The following is a 22,495-nucleotide window of genomic DNA, read 5'->3' on the forward strand; positions in this document are numbered from 1 at the left end:
TTTACTAGTCCCCACAATGTCATTAGGATTAGTAGAATTACCAACTTGCTTCACACCATGGATGTAAATATCACCTCCATAATTCCACGGAATGGCTTTGCTTGAGGAATACGGTACTGGGCCAGGTGCAGTAATGATTAGGGGAGCCACCTTGGGCTCAGCAGTAATTTTCACAGGCGCTCTAGTAGTGGTAATCTTCACTGGAACTTTGGACCTAGCAATCACAGATATTTCTTCCACAGGGTTTTCCACCTTAGGAATCTTTTCGAAGAGAATTGTACGATCGTCCATCAGCCGTTGAATACCACCTCTCAACTTCAAGCAACCATCGGGTCGAAGTACACAAAGGTCGCAACTTTCAGTACAACCTGGAAATAAACCAGCTTGCAATAAATTCTTCTTGATGATCAGGAGAGGAGATGTTAAATCAGCTACATTAGAAATGTGAGAATTGTCATCCATAGCATTAACAGCCTTGTCATGATTAGGCATAGGTGCAGTGATGACGTTAGGAGTCTCCGGAGGCTCAAATTCAATTTCTCCAGCTTCGATCATATCCTGAACCTTATTCTTCAATGACCAGCAATCGTTTGTATCATGTCCGGGGCTATCGGAGTGATATGCACACCTGGCATTGGGATTATAACGAGAAGAAGCAGTGTTGGGTTTCGTAGGAGGATCTCTGAGGGTGATCAGATTTGCCTTTAGCATTCCCTGCAGTGCCTGTGCCAAGGTCATATTGATCCTGGTAAACTGCCTTCTTGGCTTGTCTTGTTTGGGCTGGAAGCTTTGAGATGGCGGTGCTGCAATCGTAACCGCTCCAATGGTATGGTCACGATTTTTCTTATTACGACCCTTTTGACCGTACACAGCATTTGATTCATTCCTCCCCTGATAGGACCTTTTGGCGCTTGCAGGGGTAGCCGCCTGTATCTTTCCACTTCGGATGCCGCTTTCAACACGCTCACCCGTCAATATAAGTTCAGTGAAACCTGATGAAGAACTTCCCAGTAGATGGCTGTAGAATGGGCCAGTCAGTGTGCCCATGAACATGTCCACTAATTCTCGGTCAGTCATAGGGGGTTTGACTCTGCCAGCCAAATCTCTCCATTTCTGAGCATATTCTTTGAAGCTTTCTTTGGATCCCATAGTCATATTCTGCAACTGTAGCCGAGTAGGCGCTAGTTCAGAGTTATACTGGTACTGTTTATAGAAAGCTGTTGCTAAATCAGTCCAGGTGCGGATGTCGGAGCTCTCGAGCTGATAATACCATTCCAACTGTGTGCCAGACAGACTCTCTTGGAAGAAATGGATCCATAGCTTCCTATCAGTGGTATGCGGCTGAATCTTTCTCACATAAGCTCTCAGATGCATCTGAGGACAGGACGCACCATCGTACTTAGTGAAAGTGGGGATCTTGAATTTGCGAGGAATGGTCACATCGGAGACCAGACCCAAACTTTCGAAATCCAGACCGGGCGCCTTCTGACCCTCCATGGCTAGCATACGTTCTTCCAGCAACTTGTACTTATCATCTCTTGGAGAGTACTGTTCACCTTCATAATCTTCATCGTCATCCTCAGGGTTGGAGAAATCAACATTCTCCTCCTCTGAATCATTCTCCGTCTCCTCTTCTAGACCATTCGGAATTCCAAACTTGACTCCTGCGGCCTGTCTTTTAAGCCTTCTTCCCATGTTGATGTAACTCACAGCTTTCTTGTCTTTCTTCTTTTCGAGCAAGAGAGCCTTCAGTTCCTCCTGCCCTTTGGATAAGCTCAACATCATCTCCTGGAATTGAGCATTCTGAGCCTGGAGATCTTTGACAGTTTGTTCGAGGGCCATGTTTCTGTTTGGAAGGAAGACCGTGAGAATATTGATCTTTTAGAATACCTGTTATGCAATGTTATGTCATGCTATGCAATGTATGAAATGTTTTCAAGGACTTTTGGGAATTTAACTTTGCATAAACCACCCAAAAGAGGGGAACTTTTATTAATAATTTCTTTAATCAATGTTCATTACAAAAAGGACATAATGAAAATACAATGAAAGCTCAAGTCTCCCAGGGACGGCTTCTTTTTGGGCGAAGATATGCATTGAGTCTTCGTTCCTCATTAAGCTGGCTGGTAAGTTCTAACACTTTCTTCCTCTCGGCACCGAACTGGGCTTCAAAAGTATCCCTTTCCTCTCTCAACTGGATCCAGGATCTCTTCAATTCTTCAACATCGGTAGGCATATCTGGATAAGGAATGATCTGAGGAGTACCTCCCTCAACTTCTGGTTCAACAATCAGCGGTCCGACTGCAAGATATGGCATGACAAGCTCACGAGCTCTGGTGCGTACCCATCTGAGATAAGGTTCCATAGGAATAGAATTTTTCTGTCCTAAAGTACCTCTTTTCACCATGCCCCAGGCTCGTACAAACCTTTGACGGAGACCTTGAGAGTCGTTGTCATAGTCAAACACAGTGCCTTGAATAATTACTTCATGTGGACCATCTCTTCGAGCATAACCAAACTGGCGTAGGGCTAAAGCTGGGTTATAAGTAATACCTCCTCTTATCCCCAGGAGTGGTACGTTAGGGAATTCTCCACAACGGTCAATGATGATAACATTTTCTTTGAGATGAGGACACCAACGGATGTCTGAATGGGAGAGCGACATTATCCTTTGAGACCATTTCAGATTTTGCTCATTCTTCAAGGCTGATTGAGGAAGGTGCGAAATAAACCACCTAGACAATAGAGGTATGCAACACATGAGAGTCCCTTGCCTTTTCATAGTACGAGTGTGAAGGGAATGCAGAATGTCTCCGAGCAAGGTAGGCACAGGGTTATGAGTGAGAAATATCTTAATAGCATTCATATCTACGAATTGGTATGGGTTAGGAAATAGCACCAAACCATAGATTAGCAATGCTAGAACATCTTCGAAAGCATGGACATTCATATCCTTTAAGAATTCTCGGGCCTTATTTATCAGAAACTTGGCAAGTAAACCCTTAACTCCACTTCTTGTTACGCAATTGGTTTCAATATCGAACTTTGTCATGTGTAAAGCCGCGGCAACTTCTTCAGATTTCGGAATCTTTTCTAAACCACTGAAAGGTGTTTGATCAAGGATAGGTATCCCAAGCATCCTGGAGAATTCTTCTAATGTGGGTACCAACTGATAATCTGGGAATGTGAAGCAATGATGTTTAGGATCGAAGAACTGGAATAGGACCCTCATCATATCCTCTTTGAAACCAGTGGTAACCAAATTGAGGAGAGAACCATGTTTCTGGATAAACTGAGCCTGATCAGGAAGTTCTGACACTAAATCCTCGAGTTGAGGAGAGATTGCTACAAGATTAATCCGGATAGTCTTCCTGGGAGCCATAGCCTTACAAAACAGAGCAAAGTTAAATCCCTAAGTCCTTGAAATGATGTTATGATGTTATGATGTTATGATGTTATGATGTTAAGTAAATAACACGCACAAGCAAGTCACACAATAATCATTCCTAAGTTTTGAGGCTTGCATGAGTTCCATAGGTAAGTACCCTCCCCACTGGAGTTTGGTTGGTTCAACCTGTCCTAGAATAGTAACCGGGTTCTAGAAGGATCTCAAATCATCGACCTTTCTTTAAGTCCACTTCAGTGCAACACCAAGTGGTTGACCAAAGCTTCCCTAAAGTCCAATCTCAAAGAGTGTAGTATCGAGTATCAACCAACCCCAGTCGGAACCGAAGTCAGTTATCTCACTACTTTCTAATGGCCAGGATGAGTCAATTAGGGTTCTAAAGGTCTGGTTAATGCTTTGATGACACCACGCGAATGCCAAATTTTTCCTCAAGTAAACATAAGGAACATCAGGACATCCAAAGTGTCACATTAACCGTAGCCATCATTTTAACCATTCCGGTATACGCCAGATAGTCGCGATGATCTATTGCTACTTACCTAAGGTACATTAGATCCGGGTGTAGGATCTTTCACTCAAGCATAACATACCCAAGCAATCCCTTAAAAGTAAATCAGACAATGAGTGATCTTGTTTTTAAGGTAACCTCTCTTTTTATGTCCCCAGCAGAGTCGCCAGTTCTGTCATGCGGTGAACTGACTTTTTGTGTTTTGCTTCGGAAAGCAAATGTCGCGGTTAGCAAGAGTCGCCACTGACTTTTCTTTCATCCAATAAGGAAAGGCGGAAAAGAACAGGAAAGACCTTAATTTAGATTTTGGGTTCGGGAGGTACATTATACAAAGGGAAGGTGTTAGCACCCTTTGTATCCATGGTTATCCATGGGCTCTTAATTGCTCAATCATTTATGTTTTTCCAGTTTGAAAAAGTGGTTGAGAAATGTGTAGGAAATGTTTTGAAAAGGAGAATTTAACTTTGTAATGATTCGTGTATGAATGTATACAAAGTGGTTATCTCGTTTAGTTTAGAAAGTTGTTTAGAAAAATATAACTCGGTAACGATTCTAGTATGAATGTATGCCAAGTGGTGATTTTCTAAAAGATGTTTTGAAGGGTGTGAGGTGTGAAAAGTATTTTAGGTTATGAATAAGCAATTAAGAGTTATACCTATCCGAGGTCTTTACGGGCACTTCCTATCCTTATGAGGGTAAAACTGTCCTTACTATTGATAAGTAAGTAGTTTTATCCTTTGGATGTTAAAGGGGCATCGTAGGGTCATCGATCGGTCATTGAAGGCAACAGTTGTGAGGATACCTTAGCATTCGAAGGGACGATCATCATTTAACCGTAAGCTACACCGAAGGGTCATCGAGGGACAAAATCGTATATTCGAAGGCAACATCCGAGGGACTATGATTTATTTTATGATGATTTAATCGAAGGGTCTTGGCTAAGTATATCCCCACATTCGCGGGACATGACCATAATACCGTAATACCGTAGGGCAACAAAGAGAGGTCCAAGATCACATATTCAAAGGCCGTATTTTACAATCAATTAGGTAATTAGGAGGAATTCCCACATTAAAATTAATACATTAAGATTAATTAAGCAATTTAGGGTGGATCTTTGCCATAAAATTAATACATTAAAATCAATTGAGTAATTCAGAGTGAATCTCCACAAGGGTATCCCACAAATAAAGTGGAATACCTAACCAGCAATCTTTTCCTGGGATATGTGAACCTTTACAAAACTCAACAAAACATGTCAGAACACCAAATCAGGGTGTAATCGAGGATTACACCACAAAAAAGGATCACAACTGTAAATAGGGTCGGGTAAATGATGCATGGCTATGATAAAACATGAGTGAAAAATCAGAACAGAAAAGTCAGCTACTGTCACGTTCGCTCCTGCCTCGTCTAGCGAAGGCTTAGCGAATACTCGCTACATGCTCGCTTAGCGAGGTGCTAGCGAGTGGCTGCGGATTCTGGTTTTGATATCAGTACAATTTCAACCAATTTTATGCCTTATGGCTTTTATTACAGCAATTATATGGTTAATCATTTAAGGTATTCAGGTACATACTAAAATTCACATGCCAAACTTAAGATATTTTCATAAATTTAATCATAATGCCACATGCAATATAAGAACATAAGGTAGTAATAGCAATGTAACCTGTTTGCAACTGAATTGCGACTTCGAATCGGCAAAATCGGATTGAATTGGGCAGATGTAAACCTTGATGCCGCCAAGTTCCTTCAGGGTTTACCTCCCGTGAGTGTTAGGGTTTGCTTGCTAGGGTTCTCCTTTCTCCTTTTTCGTTCCCCCTTTTTCGTGACTGAAGTGTCGGTATTTATAGTGATTGTGGTGACCTAATGGGCTCAGAATGAAGCCCAAAAATTCTGATGTTCGCAAGCTTCGCTAGGCGAGCGTGTAGCGAAGGTTCGCTAGGCCAGCGTGTAGCGAAGGTTCGTTAGGCGAGCGTGTAGCGAAGGTTCGCTAGGCGAGCGTGTAGCGAGCAGGCCAGTTTGGGCCATTTTCTGGATTGGGCCTGTTGTGAGTTGGGCTTTTGTTCCTTTAAGGTCAGTGTCTTGCAGAACAAGTTGGAGTGCTTCGAGAAATGTTTTGCAAGATTAATGGGCAAATTTTGGGGTATGACACCGTCCCCATTGGTAATGGTTTTGTGTCATATCTTCAATGAGTGCGTATGCTTCGGGGGGTATGGTTTGCTCATCAGTGCGCCACCGACGGCAGTGTCGATGGTCATCTTCGTGTTATAGAGAAATTTGTTATAAAAGGTATGAATAATTAGCCATTATTGTAAACCATGGCGTGGACAAACTCTTAATAGTTCTTTATATCTCTCTCAAGCGTCGAGAAGTGATTCATCATCATGTTGGGTAAATCTGGTTATTTGGTTTCGTAGAACATCAGTCTTACTTAATGGAAAGTATCTAGCAAGAAGGATTTTCTTCAGGTCATTCCATGTAGTGATAGAATTTGCTGGAAGGGAATCTAACCACGATCTTGCTCTATCTCGGAGGGAAAAAGGAAATAAGCGTAAACATCGCCTCAGGGGAAGCATTATTGGTTTTTAATGTGTCGACTAGTTGAATGAAAACTTTTAACTGTTGGTTCCGGTCCTCAGTTGGGAGACCAACAAACTGGTTTTATTGCACTATTTGCAATAAACCCGATTTAAGGATACTCGAATGGGGTTCTTCATTAGAGGGTAAGGCAAAGTCTTTAAGTGGTTTTTGGCGTTGTTCTTCTGCCATTGCTCTTCTAATTCATCGGAGAAAAAGTCGAGCGCGTGCATATCTTTCCGTTTCTTCTATTGGATCTTCTAAAGTTCTGGTACCGCAAGTTCTTCGCATTAACCGACAAGGGTTGCCTTAATCTAGACGGTGTGACAACATGGTACAAAATTTGACGTAATTAATCCCCGAGAACGGCGCCAAAAACTTGATGCGTGCATTCTGCAAGTATACGGAGTACGTCATAGTAATATAAAAGATTATCGATACCATAGAGATCAATGTCAATATATCGTTAACTATTGTTATAGTGTTTATCTAAGGCGATATTAAGAATGTTTAGAATGGAAACATAATGAAAATAATAACGTTTAAATGAATTCAAAGATGTAATACTAGAACGTGGATCACATCAATAAACAATACTCATATTATCTCTAATTAGAACTACCTATGGGGTAATATTTTCTTCCTTGAAAAAGAGTTAATTAAAAAGAAACCGTCACTTTCGAATTTTCGGAACCAAACTTTATCTTTAATATATGCCAGCCGCAGACGCTGCACTGGCCGCGTCTTACGTTAAAGTATAAAATCCTTTTTTATGCAATCACCTCTTTAACTCAGTTGAACACTAATTTTGATTGAAAACTTTAACTTAAAAAGGATTTCCGGCATAAGCTCGGACAACTGGATTCTAAACCTATAAACGCGTCCAGAAAAAGTTTCAAAACCTCCTTCTAGTAATATTAAACTTTCTTAATTAATTAACAAAATGCTTCCACTGTTTTTATTAATAAAAAACTAACCAATTTTATCTTAAGTGTCAGATGACTTTTGATCTTATCCGACTTGGCCATGGTACTACTTTCATAGTAACCGATCAGATGAATCACATAAAAATTGTATTAAAGACAAAACAACCCTAAAAGCACTTTTACAGAGATAACATATGGAGTACCGTCGAATCGACAATCCTCACATTTCAACATTAATGATTTAGCTGGACAAGGTTACGGTAAACAATAAAACATATGATTGAAAAGTAAGATATGACATATTAAAGTGATACGTGTGCGATTGAGTTTCAACAAGAACTTACGAATAAATGTAGAGCTTTGAAAATAAATTTTTACACAGAAAGTAAAAATCGGGAAATAAATTAAACAAAGTAAAGCAGTGCGGGAAAAAAATCAAAGTAAAACAGTGCGAGGAAATAAAAGTAAGTAAAGCGATGTGATAAAGTAAAGAAAGTAAAGCGATGTGATAAAGTAAAGAAAGTAAAGCGATGCGATAAAGTAAATAAAGTAAAGCGATGCGATAGAGTAAATAAAGTAAAACGATGTGATGGAGTAAATAAAATAAAGCAGTGTGGAATATATTAAAATCCTGCTCCAATCGGAGACTTGAATCTGGTACAACTGAAATATAAATGGCGGCAATATTAAGTGCTACGACTACGATGCTCCAAACTTAATAACAACAATGGTGTGATAACCCCTCAATGTGACAAATTATCATTTTAACAGTGTGAATATATGGCCTATGTTGCAACTAAGCTTGGATAATCAAAGTTGTGAACTTTATGCCCTATTTATACTAGTACTAGACCTAGGGAATCACGTAACTTCTTCAACGTTCATGTGCGAGAAAAACGATGGTCATGGGGATGAATCTCCAACTTCCTTTTACTAAAGCGTCAAAATCAAAGATGGTGGCCGCCATGTAAGGATGGCGACTGCCATGTTCCCAAATTGGTTGGACCTAGTCTTTGTGGCCGTTGGGACGTGGGACACGTCATCTTCCTCGTGGCTACCTCTATGGAGAATGCCATATTGGACGTGTCGCTCCCCGAGGATTTCCCAAATCCAGGTACAAACGCGAAAAGAGTGACGGCGAGGAAAAAAAAGTAGAGTCGCCAGCTATGTACTTTTATCCCAAGAGGAGGGAAAGGTAGTACTGCATAACCAAAAGGGAATGGATAAAACAAAGTCTCGAACCAAAGAAAACTGAGTAAGGGGGCCGGTTACGTGAAGGGAAGGTTATCGCACCCCTTCACGTCTGTGGTACTCCACAGGATCCACGTTTGCTATTTATGTCTAAAGTATGTGTATAAAAAGTCCTATATGCGATGCAAAAGAGAGAAAATCAAAGTAGGGAAAAGAAAGAGTTATTGCTCGCACAGGCCCTACCTTGCTGCATACGTATCTCAAGAAAGATTGAGAATCAGAGCACCGTAGCTCGGCTAACTTGTTTTTGTTTGTTTTGTGTTTTTTAGATGAACGACGTTACTACGCAATCTACCGGATGCTCGACCTTTAGAGACTTACTCACCTATAGTAGAAGGAGTTAACGTGTTCTTAGGAGAAGAAAAATCAATGAGTTTGTTTGTGTTTTAGGAATGCTCATGCAAAAAGGAAGTCCTAGACGAAGGAACCGTGCTACCTAATTGATATGCAAACGAGAGACTATACGAAGTCTAGCAATCCTATGGGGGAGACGACCACACCACACAAAAACATATAGCATAAAGTAAACACACCAACAAAGGGCTCAAGCATACATGGGTAGGGCTTTAGTCAAGAGGGGTCATATCAACCTCGACAAACAAGCCATGGAAAGGTAATCAAATAGGCTCTTAGCCACTGACATTGAACGTCAGGGTGAGCAGATCAAAAGGGTAATGAGGATAAGACCTCATAACTCTTAACCTTGAACAGGGTGAGCTCGTGACAAAAAGTGGGGATTCAGAAAGATGGAACCCTCTCCACTGACCGACCGGACAAAAGATCTTGGGCTTTTGTTCTGAAGCATCGACACGTAGTGCGAGCATAAAGAACGACACACTGAATAACAGGGGATTGACTACTAATCCCTTTTATCCGTCAATTGCCTCTTCATGGAGGTCTTTAGCACTGGTGCCTCTTCTTGGAGGTCTTTGGGCACAAAAGTAAACACACAAAAACATTGCCTCCTATCGAGGTCTTCCAGCTAAGAAAGCGGTAAAATGTGAGAAAGATGTAAAAGGGGATCAAAAGATCTACCACACGGATAAAGATCCAAAGTAACAGCAACTAAAGAAACAAGAAACCCAGAGATCTCTCAAGCTGACACCATCAAAGAAAGCAAGTCAGCAAAGTGATCAGAATAAATCTCCAAATGGTATCCCACAAATAAAGTGGAATACCAAGCAAGCTATCTCTTCAGGAGTCATGTGAGCCCTCACAAAAACTCAACAAACAAGTTAGAATAACAAGATGGGGTGCAATCAAGAGTTGCACCAAACAAAAGAAACATAACAACAACAGCGTCAGGTAAACAGTGCACGGATGCAATAGAAAACATGTCGCTACAAACACAAAACAAGTTAGAGAGCAAACAGAAAAAACCAACTACTGTCATGGTCGCTACTGCTTCGCTTAGCGAAGACTTAGCGAAGTTTCGCTGCAGACTCGCCTAGCGAGGTGCTAGCGAATGCCTACGGGTTCTGGGTTCTTCCTTCATAACAGTCCGATTTCAGAAACCCCAAACCCTATGGTACCCATTTCAGAAACTAAGTGATTAAACATTCAAGGCATTGTTCTATACATTCATGCACATCTAAACCCACATGTAAAACCTAACAATACCCACTCTTCCAAATTCACCCATAATACCCCATACTTCAGAAATTTCAAATTGAAAGCATAAAGTAATGGAAATAGGGCAAACCTGATTGGAGAGATCGAATGAAATTGAATTGCACCGTTGGGTTTGCAGAGCAATCTTAGGGTTTTTATGAGATGGAATTGGTAGAGGTGATTTTGTGCAAATGAGTTTTTCAGTCTCTATGGATGCTGCCTCAAATTAGTTAGCATTTTGTTCCAAGGAATTTTAGAGTTTATACTCTGATTTTCGTGGCTTTGTGGGCTCAAAAATGAAGGCAAATCAAGCCCATGATCTTTCTGTTATATATATTTTTTTTAAAACGCGTGGGCTTCGCCTAGCGAAGGATTTGCTCGCCTAGCGAGCATGACAATTCAGGAAGTTTCTTCTGGGCGCAGGTGACTCTGGTGGCTTTTCTTGGGACTCGCTAGGCGAACCATTCTGCTCGCCTAGCGAGCATGACAGCTCAGGAACAAACTTTTGCTCCTTCAAGATTAACATTTTGAATGATGAATAGACCCCATTTGAACATGTTGGAAGTAACCCAAGTCATTCCCTTGTGTTGACTGATCATTTAGATAGAACCCACAAAGTGACTTGGATGATATCCAAGCTTCTTGGAAGACAAGCTCTTGGAGCTAATTCTGATGCAATATGAAATGTTAAATGACCTAAAATGAATGCATGAATGAGGAGGGAAAATTTGAGGTGCTACAGGACGCCATGTGTATAATTTACTCATTCTCCTCCGTTTTGCTTCGTTTCTTCGAGTAAGGCCTTTTCTAGGCTATGTACCTGAAAACATGGAAAAGTACCAGCATAACAGTAGAAATGATAATAAAATGACGGTAAAACATGTGTAATCCGATTCAAATATGTAGTGTGTTTCGGTGTTATCAACGATTAAGTGATTTGACACAAATTTGTCAATACAAAACCAGAGCTCTGATGCCAATTGAAGGTGCAAGAAACACAAGAAATATGGGAGAGGGGGAGTTTGAATTTTGTTTCAAGAATGATAGTTTTTTGCAACCCAAAATAGCACCTTAAAATAACAAATAGAATGATAAAAAACATATTTTTATCCCAGTTTGTCGTTAACAATGCTACCTCCAGTCCACCCACCTGGGTGATTTGCCTTTGACAAGGTCTTAATCCAATAATCACATGATTACAAATGCAGTGACAACCTGTCCCGAATTCCTTCATATCTTGAACCAACTGGTCTCCTAAGAAAATTGACCGTCATTGACTCCTTAAGACCTGACCCAACTGGTCGCTTAAGAAGATTTCTCAATCAACCTGTTACTGACTTCTCAAGAGCCTAACCTAACCTGGTCCTTGAGGATTACAATTAAAATTGTAATATTTTTTTTTGTGTTTACAGATGCTTCTCAAAAGTAGATACATAAGTTTACAATCAAGTTCTAAACTTAAAAAGAATATACAATGATTTTTTTCTAAGTGTATAAGTGTAACCAACACTTCTTATTTGTTTCTAAGTGTGAGCGTTGATGAAGATTTTGTGCGCGTATCAAGTCTTTATTCGTCACCTTCTTCAATATTCAATGTCCTCTTTAAATAGATGTAAGATAGATATGTTGGAGGTGAAGATAAAAATATCCTCTAAGTATCTATTGGAGAATATCAATTCAAAAAAACACTAGAGTGGCGTTGTAGCCTACAGTTGGTTAAGATGATTTGACGCAGAAGACTTCTTTTACACAGTATAATAATTTATTGAAAAACTAAATTTGCTTTTGTATGCCTGTCACATTAAATCTTTTATTTACTTTTGGAAAACTTCCATTCAAAGGCTTCTGATATTTATTGTTCAAGCTTGAGTAGCATTTCTAAGGTCTCTCTTCAGAATATTTTGGTGAGACTTCATAGTCTTTAGATGTTGGGTTCTGAGAATTCACAAGCAGATAGTCAGAACTATAAATATCAGAGTCGGTCTTGATAACTTCCGTTTAGAATATTGACTTTGATAGATTAGAGTTGACTTCTTTGAACGCTTCTTTGCCTTGGTTCATAATCTGGACATCCTTAGAGTCAGAATTTGTTCCATTTTGCTGCACACTCAACAAATTGATTAGAGTACAAAATTGTTCTCTTACATTTTGTTATCATAAAAACTTAAGGATAGTTGTAGAACCAAACTTGTTTCAACAGACATAACTTAACCCCATAACTCATGAGGTAAGTGCTTGCCTCTTAGCATACTCCTCACCATGTTTATAATGGTTATATTCTTCCTCTCTTCAGTTCTATTTTTTGGAGGAGTGTAGGGTGACAACTCCTCATGCATAATCCCTTCTTTCTCACATAATGCATTGAAATCTTTTGACACATATACTCCACCACCACTAGTTCTTAGAGTCTTGAGCTTTCAACCGTTTTGTCTTTTCACCATAGATTTAAACTTTGTGAACACATCAATCACATCACTTGACTTCTTGATTAGGCATGTCCATAGTTTTTGACTGAAATCATCTATGAATGTGAGAAATATGTGTTACCTCCAATCGAATCTACCTGGATAGGGCCATCTACATCTGAATATATGACTTCAAGAATTGCCTTCGACTTGCTTCATGCATCTTTGTTGAAGTTATTCTTCTGTTGCTTTGCTTGAACACATTCTTCACACGCTTTATTTGGAATGTCAATTTCTGGTAATCCTGAAATCATGTTTCTTCTCTTCCGATTTCTGATGTCTTTAAAGTCGAGATGGCCAAATTTGTAGTGCCATAGTCATTCATCTCTGCTAGCTGCAGTTTCCAGACACTTATGCTCCATCACATTTAGTTCAATCTTGAAGGTTTTGGTCTGAGACATAGGTGTCTTCAAGATTAACCTGCCTCATGAGTTGAGAACTCTTATAGTAATCTTCGATAAACACTTTGTAATTTTTCTCGATCACTTTCCCTAGGCTGAGCAAATTGTTTTTCTTGCCTGGTATATATAGTACATTGGAAATTACTGACCTTTTGACATCTTTCCTCATAATCAGAACATCACCAATACCTTCAACGGTCAAGGTATTTTCATTTTCAAATTTTACCTTGTTCTTCATCGAGGGACTTATGTTGACAAACCAATATTTCCTTCCAGTCATGTGTGATGAGCAACCTGAGTCCAAGTACCATCGATCTTTGAATTTTTCTTCATCTTTCGTTGTGATCGTCAGCAAAATCTCTTATTCTTCGTGTTTTGCAAGTCTTGCATCACTTTCTTGATTTTCTTTATTGCCTCCTCGACAATGACTTGCATAATGTCCATACTTATGACAGTTATAACATTGTATATGGATTTTGTCAGGTTTTCTTTCATTGCCTCTTCCTTTATATGCAGCACCACCTTTGTGATTCCTTCGGTTTGAGATTGTCTCTAATTTGATGAACTACCTTCTTGATGATTTCCTCTACCAGTTGAATTGTTGTAACTTCATCTACCTTTGTTACCATTCCATTTTCCTTTGTATTTCTTTTCTTTTGCTGAAAGCGCCTGCAAAGTTACACCACTCTTTGTCTTGCTTGCAAATCTTTCAGCCATTCTTTGTTCATGAGATTCAAGCATCCCTTGATGTTCTTCTTTTGTCATGCTTGAGAAATCCTCAGATTCTTCAATGACTACTACCACATGATCTAATTTTAGAGCTAATGACCTTAAGATCTTTGTACTACTGATCTTGATGTCAACACTTCTCCACACATCTTGATTTGATTAACCAGACTTGCTACCCCAATGAAGAAATCAATGATGCTTTCACTTTCTTCCATCTTAAGTAATTCATACATTCTTTTGTGAGTTTGTAACCTCACCTTTTTCACCTTCTCAGCGTCTTCAAATGATTTCTCCAAGATGTCTCATGCTTCCTTTGTTGACTCTACATCACCAACTTTCTCAAAGTTGTCTAAATCAACGCATTGATGGATTATAAAGAGAGCTTTATAATCCTTCTTCTTCAAACCTTTGTGTGCAACATTTTGTTCATCCATAACATTCTCCCCAATTGGTGTTACTCTATTCTTCACAAGATCCCAAAGATCATGATAACAAAAAATAACCTTCATCTGCTTACACAAATTCTCATAATTCTTACCATTCAAGATTGAAAGATTTGCTCGAAAATGCTCGTTCGGATGAGAAGTTATTGCGCTATGCTTCCTAAGAATCGCAACTAGTGCTTTAGATACCAGATGTTGGAATTAACACAAATCTTGGAGATAATCCAAATCAATCTTGAAGGAACGAGAATCAATCTCATTGATTGATCATGCCTCTCGTTCTTCACTCGTCACTTGAATGATTCAACCACACATTGATTACAAGATGATTCCACCGTACAATAATTTGAAAAGAAAAGAAATTCATAAAACTGAATTGGAGAAGAAAAAAAAATTAAAATTTTGGGAAAAAGAATAAGAAGATTAACCAAATTCTGTATAATTTTTTTCTACATTTTTTAAAATAAATTTCTCTTATTCAACCTACATATAATAATAATAATAATAATAATAATAATAATAATAATAATAATAATAATAATAATAATAGAGTATCTTAAATAAATAAAATTATTTACACATGATTTTTAATCAACTTAACTCCTTCCACGTATAGCTAATTGAATACTATCGAATAATTAGAGTTCAAATCTAATCTTATGGGATGTTTAATCCAAAGAATTATAAATTTGTTTCACTCAATTAAGTAATATAATTGGCGTGCTAGGATGGCTTGACATAAATGTGATATTTTAACTTGTACTAATAATTACATTCTATATGAGAAATACTAAAAATATTATATAAAAAGAAGAGTATAATACATTTTTAAGAAAAACAAATATAATTTATAAGAAAATTAATAAACCAAAAAAGCTAAGTTGAGATTCTTATCAAACACGAGACTGTTCTCTCTCTCTCTCTCTCATCACCTTCTCCTCCTGAGTGCTCACACTCAGTTTCATCTCACTCTCTCAGAAACCCTCCCAATGCTATCACTCCACCACCACCTCCCCGGAACCACCAATGCCAACCTCCAAATCCTTCCAACCACCCATCTCCGTCATTCAACCTCAATTCACCCTAAACCCTACCTTCCTCCATTAACCCCAAAAGCCCTCCTTCAATGGAACCGCAAACCACAACTCGCTGGCGAAACACCGCGTGTCGTCGTAGTTACATCCGGAAAAGGCGGTGTTGGTAAAACAACAACAACCGCTAACATCGGCCTCTCATTAGCCCGGTTGGGTTTCTCCGTCGTAGCAATCGACGCTGACGTCGGACTTCGTAACCTAGACCTTCTTTTAGGTCTCGAGAATCGAGTCAATTACACTGTTGTGGAAGTTCTCAACGGTGAATGTCGACTCGATCAAGCTTTGGTTAGAGATAAACGTTGGTCCAATTTTGAACTTCTGTGTATTTCCAAACCAAGATCTAAACTCCCAATTGGCTTTGGTGGAAAAGCCCTAACTTGGTTAGTTGAAGCTTTAAAAGCCCGGGGAGACGTAACCGGTGGAAATAGAAATGGTTCCACAGGTTCTCGTAGCCCCGACTTTATCCTCATTGATTGTCCGGCCGGAATCGATGCAGGGTTTATTACAGCTATCACGCCTGCGAACGAGGCGGTGTTAATCACTACACCTGATATAACTGCTCTTAGGGATGCTGATAGAGTAACGGGGTTATTGGAATGTGACGGGATTAGGGATATTAAGATGATAGTGAATAGGGTTAGGACTGATATGATTAAAGGCGAAGATATGATGTCGGTTTTGGATGTTCAAGAAATGTTGGGGTTGCCTTTGCTCGGTGCTATACCTGAGGATAGTGAGGTTATAAGAAGTACTAATAGAGGGTACCCTCTTGTTTTGAATAAGCCTCCTACTTTGGCTGGTTTGGCTTTTGAACAAGCTGCTTGGAGACTTGTCGAACAGGATAGTATGCAAGCTGTTATGGTTGAGGAAGAGCCTAAAAGAGGGTTTTTCTCATTTTTTGGTGGTTAAATTTCAATTGGGTCATTTTTGTTTTTTTCATTAGCTGCACGTTTGTAATGAATGATTTTATGGTGTCTGATGAATGTTTTTTGAGGTGAAGTTTGTTTTGATCCGTGTATAGTTCAAATTAGTAAAGCTTGTTTTCCTTTAATTTGTTTTTCAAGATTTATTTTTACCTTGGTAATGTAAGGATTAATTGTATCTGTAAAACACCTCAGGTGCAGATTTGTTGCCATAGTAATAGTAAAATGTTGTAGGTGGTTTACTCTGGTATTTTATATTGTGAGGTTGCAATTGTGTTGTAGTTTGCAATCATGGCTTGATGTGGAAGCGGGATTCATGGTTACATAAAGTGATGCTGTCCATGGTTATCAGAATCTCGTGATTTGAAGCAAATTTTGAAACCATAAGGTAAACAATTGATTTGGGACAAATATTGCAACAAGAATATTGATTTTGAAGTGCCATACTTTGATTTTATTGTTATGTACCTTACATCCTTAATAAGATTTGATCCATAATATAGAAAATGTGTGTTATAATTCATGATTTGAATCTCAATTCGATAACCATGATGCATTTTGCAATTTGAAATCCTACTTGAAATCAATGTTATTTTAGTGTGTGGTAACGGGCGTTCAAATGCCTGTACAACAAGAATTTACATATTGGAGCTGTAGGGTTATGTTAATTTGAGTTTGCTCACTGCTAAAACCTTGTGAACCGTGCTGGGTTTGTGAATAGTATTCCCTGATAGTAATAGTATGTTGTAGATGGTTCAACCTAGGATTTTAAATTTGTTATGCAATTTAGCTGTTAGATGCAGTCCACAATCATATTTTAGTTCCCTCCTGATGATATTGAGGAGTACTCCTTGATATGATATTCTGGAGTACTCCTTGATAGAAGTCGAAAATTACTATACACATATACTAAAACTTCTGTTCAATGTGATGCCATCTTATTTCTCTTCAAAAATTGGATAAATGAATATGTGTGGAAACAGAAGCGGAGGAATATAAAATAAAAATCTTAATTGTATTATTTTTATAGAATGGAAGTGAAATATGAAAGATAATTTTTTTTTAATTGTCAAGTACATGTCGCATGCATATCTTTATCCAACATGGCGATACATCGTATGCATATTAATTTTCGAGGTTGTAGATCCCGAAGCATCGACACTTTTGATAGCTTATAGAAGAAGCTATATCCAATGTCACGAGTGACGTGTCCTACACATACAAGTATGTATTTGCATTCAACCAATTCATCTTTTATTACCGTGTGTTGTTGTGTCAGATGTTTGCCTCAGTGTTTCATTTGCAAATTCTTGTTTAAATGGAGGAAACTGATGGTGTGACTCTTTAGCCCTAACCGTAGTCTTTAATTAACATATTTCATAAGTTGGCAACTAGTGGTATTTTAACCCCTGATTCCAATGTTAACCTTTATTGACAAAATTGCCGACATCGCACAAGATGCCGACTTAAAATTCAAATATAGCTTTATCATTTGATAAAAAGCTTAGATCAATGCTAATGACACATCCTTTAACACTCTTGCCTATGATGCCACATTATTTCGTCACAAGCTTCAATCTATCTCATCTCTTTTGTTCTATTTATGCTCTGTTTCTATAATGTTGACATGTTTGTATGAAAAGTAAAAAAAAGTTGTGCTGGAACATGTGTGTGTTATGGGTTAAAATCTATATAGAATAATCTTTTAATCGGCTTGTTTTAGATTCTGTCAAATGGTATTCTTTTTGCCTGAAGGGTTGATTTGAGTTCCCTTGCAACATCCCCAAAAGTTGTTATGTTTGCTTACTGTTTAACTTGGCTGTGAGAATTAGCTAAGGTGCAGTAAATGATAGAGAGAATTTGTAACAACATAGAGTCTTGGTGAGAGGTTGAGTGAGTACACATGATAAAAATGTTAAAATGTAATGTGAATAATAAAATAAAATAAACGGTTGGAGGAAACCCGTAGCCAAGTATTCCTATAAGAATAAAAAAGGGGTTCATGTGGTTTCACATGTATTTAAAGGTATGTTTGAAGGTAGCATTTCTCAAAGTTTTTCTTCATGTAACTGAATATTTAAGCACACAATATATCTATATCTATATAACTAATGTAAACTATATACACAATATATCTATATAACTAATGTAAACTATATACACAACATATCTATATAACACAATTATTTTTATATATGATTGAATCTAGTGTAATATTTTTTCACATTAACACTTAATATAAAATAAAATTCAAGTTTTATTCCTTCAATTGACTAAATTATTATTTATAAATTTTTAAAGATTAAGTTAAATTATCTCTTTTTATAAAGTTTAAATAGGAAAAGATTATCAAAATCCAATAAATATTTGGAACCCATAATTCTGGTTAATAATACTCTTCCACGTTATTGCAAAAACAATACAAGGAGATAATATAGTTAGGTTCACGTCGTGTGACTTCAGAGAAACTTGCAATGAAATTGCATGTGGAGTGGCCTATGACCTATAGAGACTCATTTTTCTCGGCTTGAGCCTTATATTTTTTGTTTTTGAATGTCTGATTACTCTATTTAAAAATCTATATAATTTGAATATATATAAATAAATTTAAATATACTAAAGAATTAAAAATATAACGAGACTAAATATTTGTTTACATAGATTTATTTGAGCTTACATAGAAATATAACTATTGTGAGATTATTTGTTTAGGATAACTTGTCAAAACAACTTATAACATTTTTTATAAAGTTTTTTCAATTTATTTTCACATGTTCTTCAACTTACCTAAATTATAATTTTTTATTTTAATAAAAAATACAAAATAATATATTTATTTACATTTATTAAAATATGTCGCTCTAATAAACTTAAAAGACTTTTTTTATGACCTATAATCTAATCTGTTTAATTAAATATGTTTATAAAAAAGCTTAAACCTTTTCTATTTTAAAAAAAAGTTTGACCTGACCTTAAGACCGTAAGTCCCTTTTAATTGACATGACATATTTCCATCCCTACTCACAACTCTCACTTTGAATGAAATGACCATAATATGTTTTTGATAAAAAAAACTAAATTTAATAATTTGGCATGACGTTACTAGTACAATTAAGGTAATTTAGCAATGGTCGAGTTGTTTTGGTTATATAATAAAGAGAAGAATAATTGAAAATTTAGATGGTCATCAAGTAATGAGTCATGAGATTATCCAATCTAATAAGTTCTCATATAACTCTTACTCTTAAGGGAAGTTGATAATTCAACCATAAAAAAAATGGAAATGAATCTCTTAATTCTTTTAGAGGATATACATGGTAATATTAATGGAAAATACATTCATCTTGTGGATCAGTTATATATTTTATGATTTTTATTAAAGCGTCAATTAGATGGTTACATGTTTGTTTGTTGTCAACTCACAATAAAGAATTGTGAGATCGGTAGTTCAATTAATTTAAATAAGAGCTAATTTTCTTGATTATCATGTCAACAAAATACGTCTCGATAATGTTGCAGAATTTTCATCTCAAGTATTTAATCAATGTTCTATGTCTATTGGAATTGACATTGAGCATCCAGTAACACATGATCATACACAAAATAGAAGTGCATAATTATTTATTAAATATATAAAATTAATTACAAGACCGCTTATCATGACATACAAACTCCCAATTTCTAATTAGGAACATGTTTGCATGCTCCAACATTGATTCATATAAGACTAACAAGTTATCACATTTCTTCCCTTTTACAATTTTTGTTTTTGGCAAAAGCCTAAAATTTCCCATCTAAGAAATTTTGAATGTGCGTGCTCCAATTTCTTTACCACACCGCACTATGATGGATTGTCAAATAAGGTTGAAAATCTATATTGGATATGAATCTCCATCTATTATAAGGCACCTTGAACCAATAAGAAGAGATTTATTCATTACTCAATTTGTTGATTGTTATTTTGATGAATCAAATCTCTCATCATTAGGGGGAGAGAATAAGAAGCTAGAAAAATATTTCAGTTGGAATGAATTATCATTGTCTTATCTTGATTCTCAAACAAAATAATGTAAACGAGAAGTTCAAAAGATAATTCAATTGCAAAGTTTAGGAAATCAATTACGAAATGCTTTCCCCGATTCGAAAAGTGTGACTAAATCATATATACCAACAAATTATGCTCCAATAAAATGGATGTTCCTATTGGAAAATCTAACAAGTTTCAACCATGCATGAAGTATGACATACCAATCGGTTCTTAAGATAAAAATCTTCGAACAAAAAAGAGAGCTAAGAATAAAGATGGCCTCAACGAAGATATAAAAAGTCTAGAAAAGTCATCGAACATAATAAATATTTTAACTCCAAAAGAGACTGAACAAATACCTGAAACTCATGAAAATAAAGATATCTTGATAAATTATGTTTATAATAGAATACAATGGAACCATCATGAAGTTGACATTGACGATATTTTTGCATAGAATATAACACTAAATGTGATAAATGACAAAGAGGGTTATGAACAAACATCTACAAAAATTTGTAGACAAAGTGAAAATTGACCAAAATAGAAGGATGCAATTGAAGTAAAATTAAACTCATTTTACAAGGGATAAGTTTTTGGACCTGTAGTCTGAACACCTCAAGGTGTGAAGTCAATTGGATACAAATGGATTTTCGTGAAAAAATGAAATGAGAATAATGAAATTGTTAGATACAAATATTGACTTGTCACTCAAGGATTTTTGCAAAGACCAATGATTGATTTGATGATATATATATTCACTAGTGGATGCAAGTACTTTTCAATATTTAATAAGCCTTGTAGCACACAAATGATTTAATTTGCACTTTATGTATTTTATAATAGCTTATTTGTTTTCCTAACTTGATAATGATATTTACATGAAGTTTCCTCAAGGATTTAATATACTAGAAACACATATTTTTGGATCTCGAGATAGCTACTCCATCATATTGAAAAAGTCTCTTTATAGAATAAAATAATTTGGATGTATGTGGTATATTCGTCTCAATGAATATTTGATAAGAAAGTGATATGCAAATAACTCCATTTTCCTTGTATTTTTTATGAAAAGATCTATAAAAGAATTTTCTATAATAGTCATATATTTGGATGACATAAATATTATTTGAACTTCTGAAAAACTTCCAAAAGGTATAAATTTCTTAAAGAAGGAGTTTGGGATGAAGGACTTAGAAAAGACAAATTTATGTCTAGGTTTACAAATTAAGCATTTGGATAATTGAATATTTGTATATCAAGAAGGTTTTATAGAAAAAATGTTAAAAACACTTATATATGGATAAATATCATTTGTTATCTACTCAAATGGATGTTAGGTCATTGGATATAGAGAAATATCCTTTCAAACCTCGAGAAAAAGATGAAGAGTTACTTAATTCTAACGTACCATATCTCAGTGCGATTGGATCACTTATGTATCTTGCTAATCATACACATCTTGATATATCATTTATTGTTAATCTATTAGCAAGATGAAGTTCTTCACCTACGAAGGCATTGAAACAAAGTCAAACATATACTCTATTATCTTACGGGTACAATGCACATGAGTTTGTTTTATTCCAAAGTATCCAAATCATAATTACCAGGTTATACAAATGCAGGTTAGTTGTCAAATAATTATAATGGTAGATTACAAATAAGTTATTTGTTTTCTTGTGGTGGTAAAATTATTTCATGGCATTATGTGAAACAAACCATAACATCAACTTCATCAAATAATGCATAATTTTTAGCACTACATGAAACAAATCGAGAATGTGTTGAGATCCCTAATTGAACACATACAACAAAGTTGTGGTTTGTCTTCTATAAAAATAAATACAATAATGATATATAAAGATAAATTGCATGCATCACACATTGAAAGATAATTACATTAAAGGAAACCGAGCAAAACATATTTCTTCAAACTTCTTTTTCATTCATGATCTTCAGAAGAGTGGTGATATAAACAATCACTAAATGTGTTTATGTGATAATCTTGCAGATCTTTTCACAAAGTCACTCTCTAATAGAAATTTTAACTAACTAGTAGAAAAGATTGATCTTCATCGTCAAAGAAACGATCATTCAATTGAGGGATAATAATAAATTTATGTTA

At 36.5% G+C, this 22,495-nt stretch overlaps 1 protein-coding gene across 1 annotated transcript; it reads left to right on the forward strand.

Moving 5' to 3' along the window:
- The first annotated feature begins 15,190 nt into the window (after positions 1-15,190).
- On the forward strand, positions 15,191-16,590 carry LOC127128349 (septum site-determining protein minD homolog, chloroplastic). Its single transcript, XM_051057607.1, has one exon. It carries the CDS (start codon positions 15,313-15,315, stop codon positions 16,324-16,326), a length of 1,014 nt encoding a protein of 337 aa, XP_050913564.1. The 5' UTR covers positions 15,191-15,312; the 3' UTR covers positions 16,327-16,590.
- The last annotated feature ends 5,905 nt before the right edge of the window (positions 16,591-22,495 follow it).

Source organism: Lathyrus oleraceus, chromosome 1, assembly GCF_024323335.1.
Source record: "Lathyrus oleraceus cultivar Zhongwan6 chromosome 1, CAAS_Psat_ZW6_1.0, whole genome shotgun sequence".
Lineage (NCBI taxonomy): Eukaryota > Viridiplantae > Streptophyta > Magnoliopsida > Fabales > Fabaceae > Lathyrus > Lathyrus oleraceus.

Bases quoted from the DNA above. Each gene is read 5' to 3' on its own strand.
- LOC127128349 (XM_051057607.1), top strand. From the start codon at position 15,313: ATGCTATCACTCCACCACCACCTCCCCGGAACCACCAATGCCAACCTC.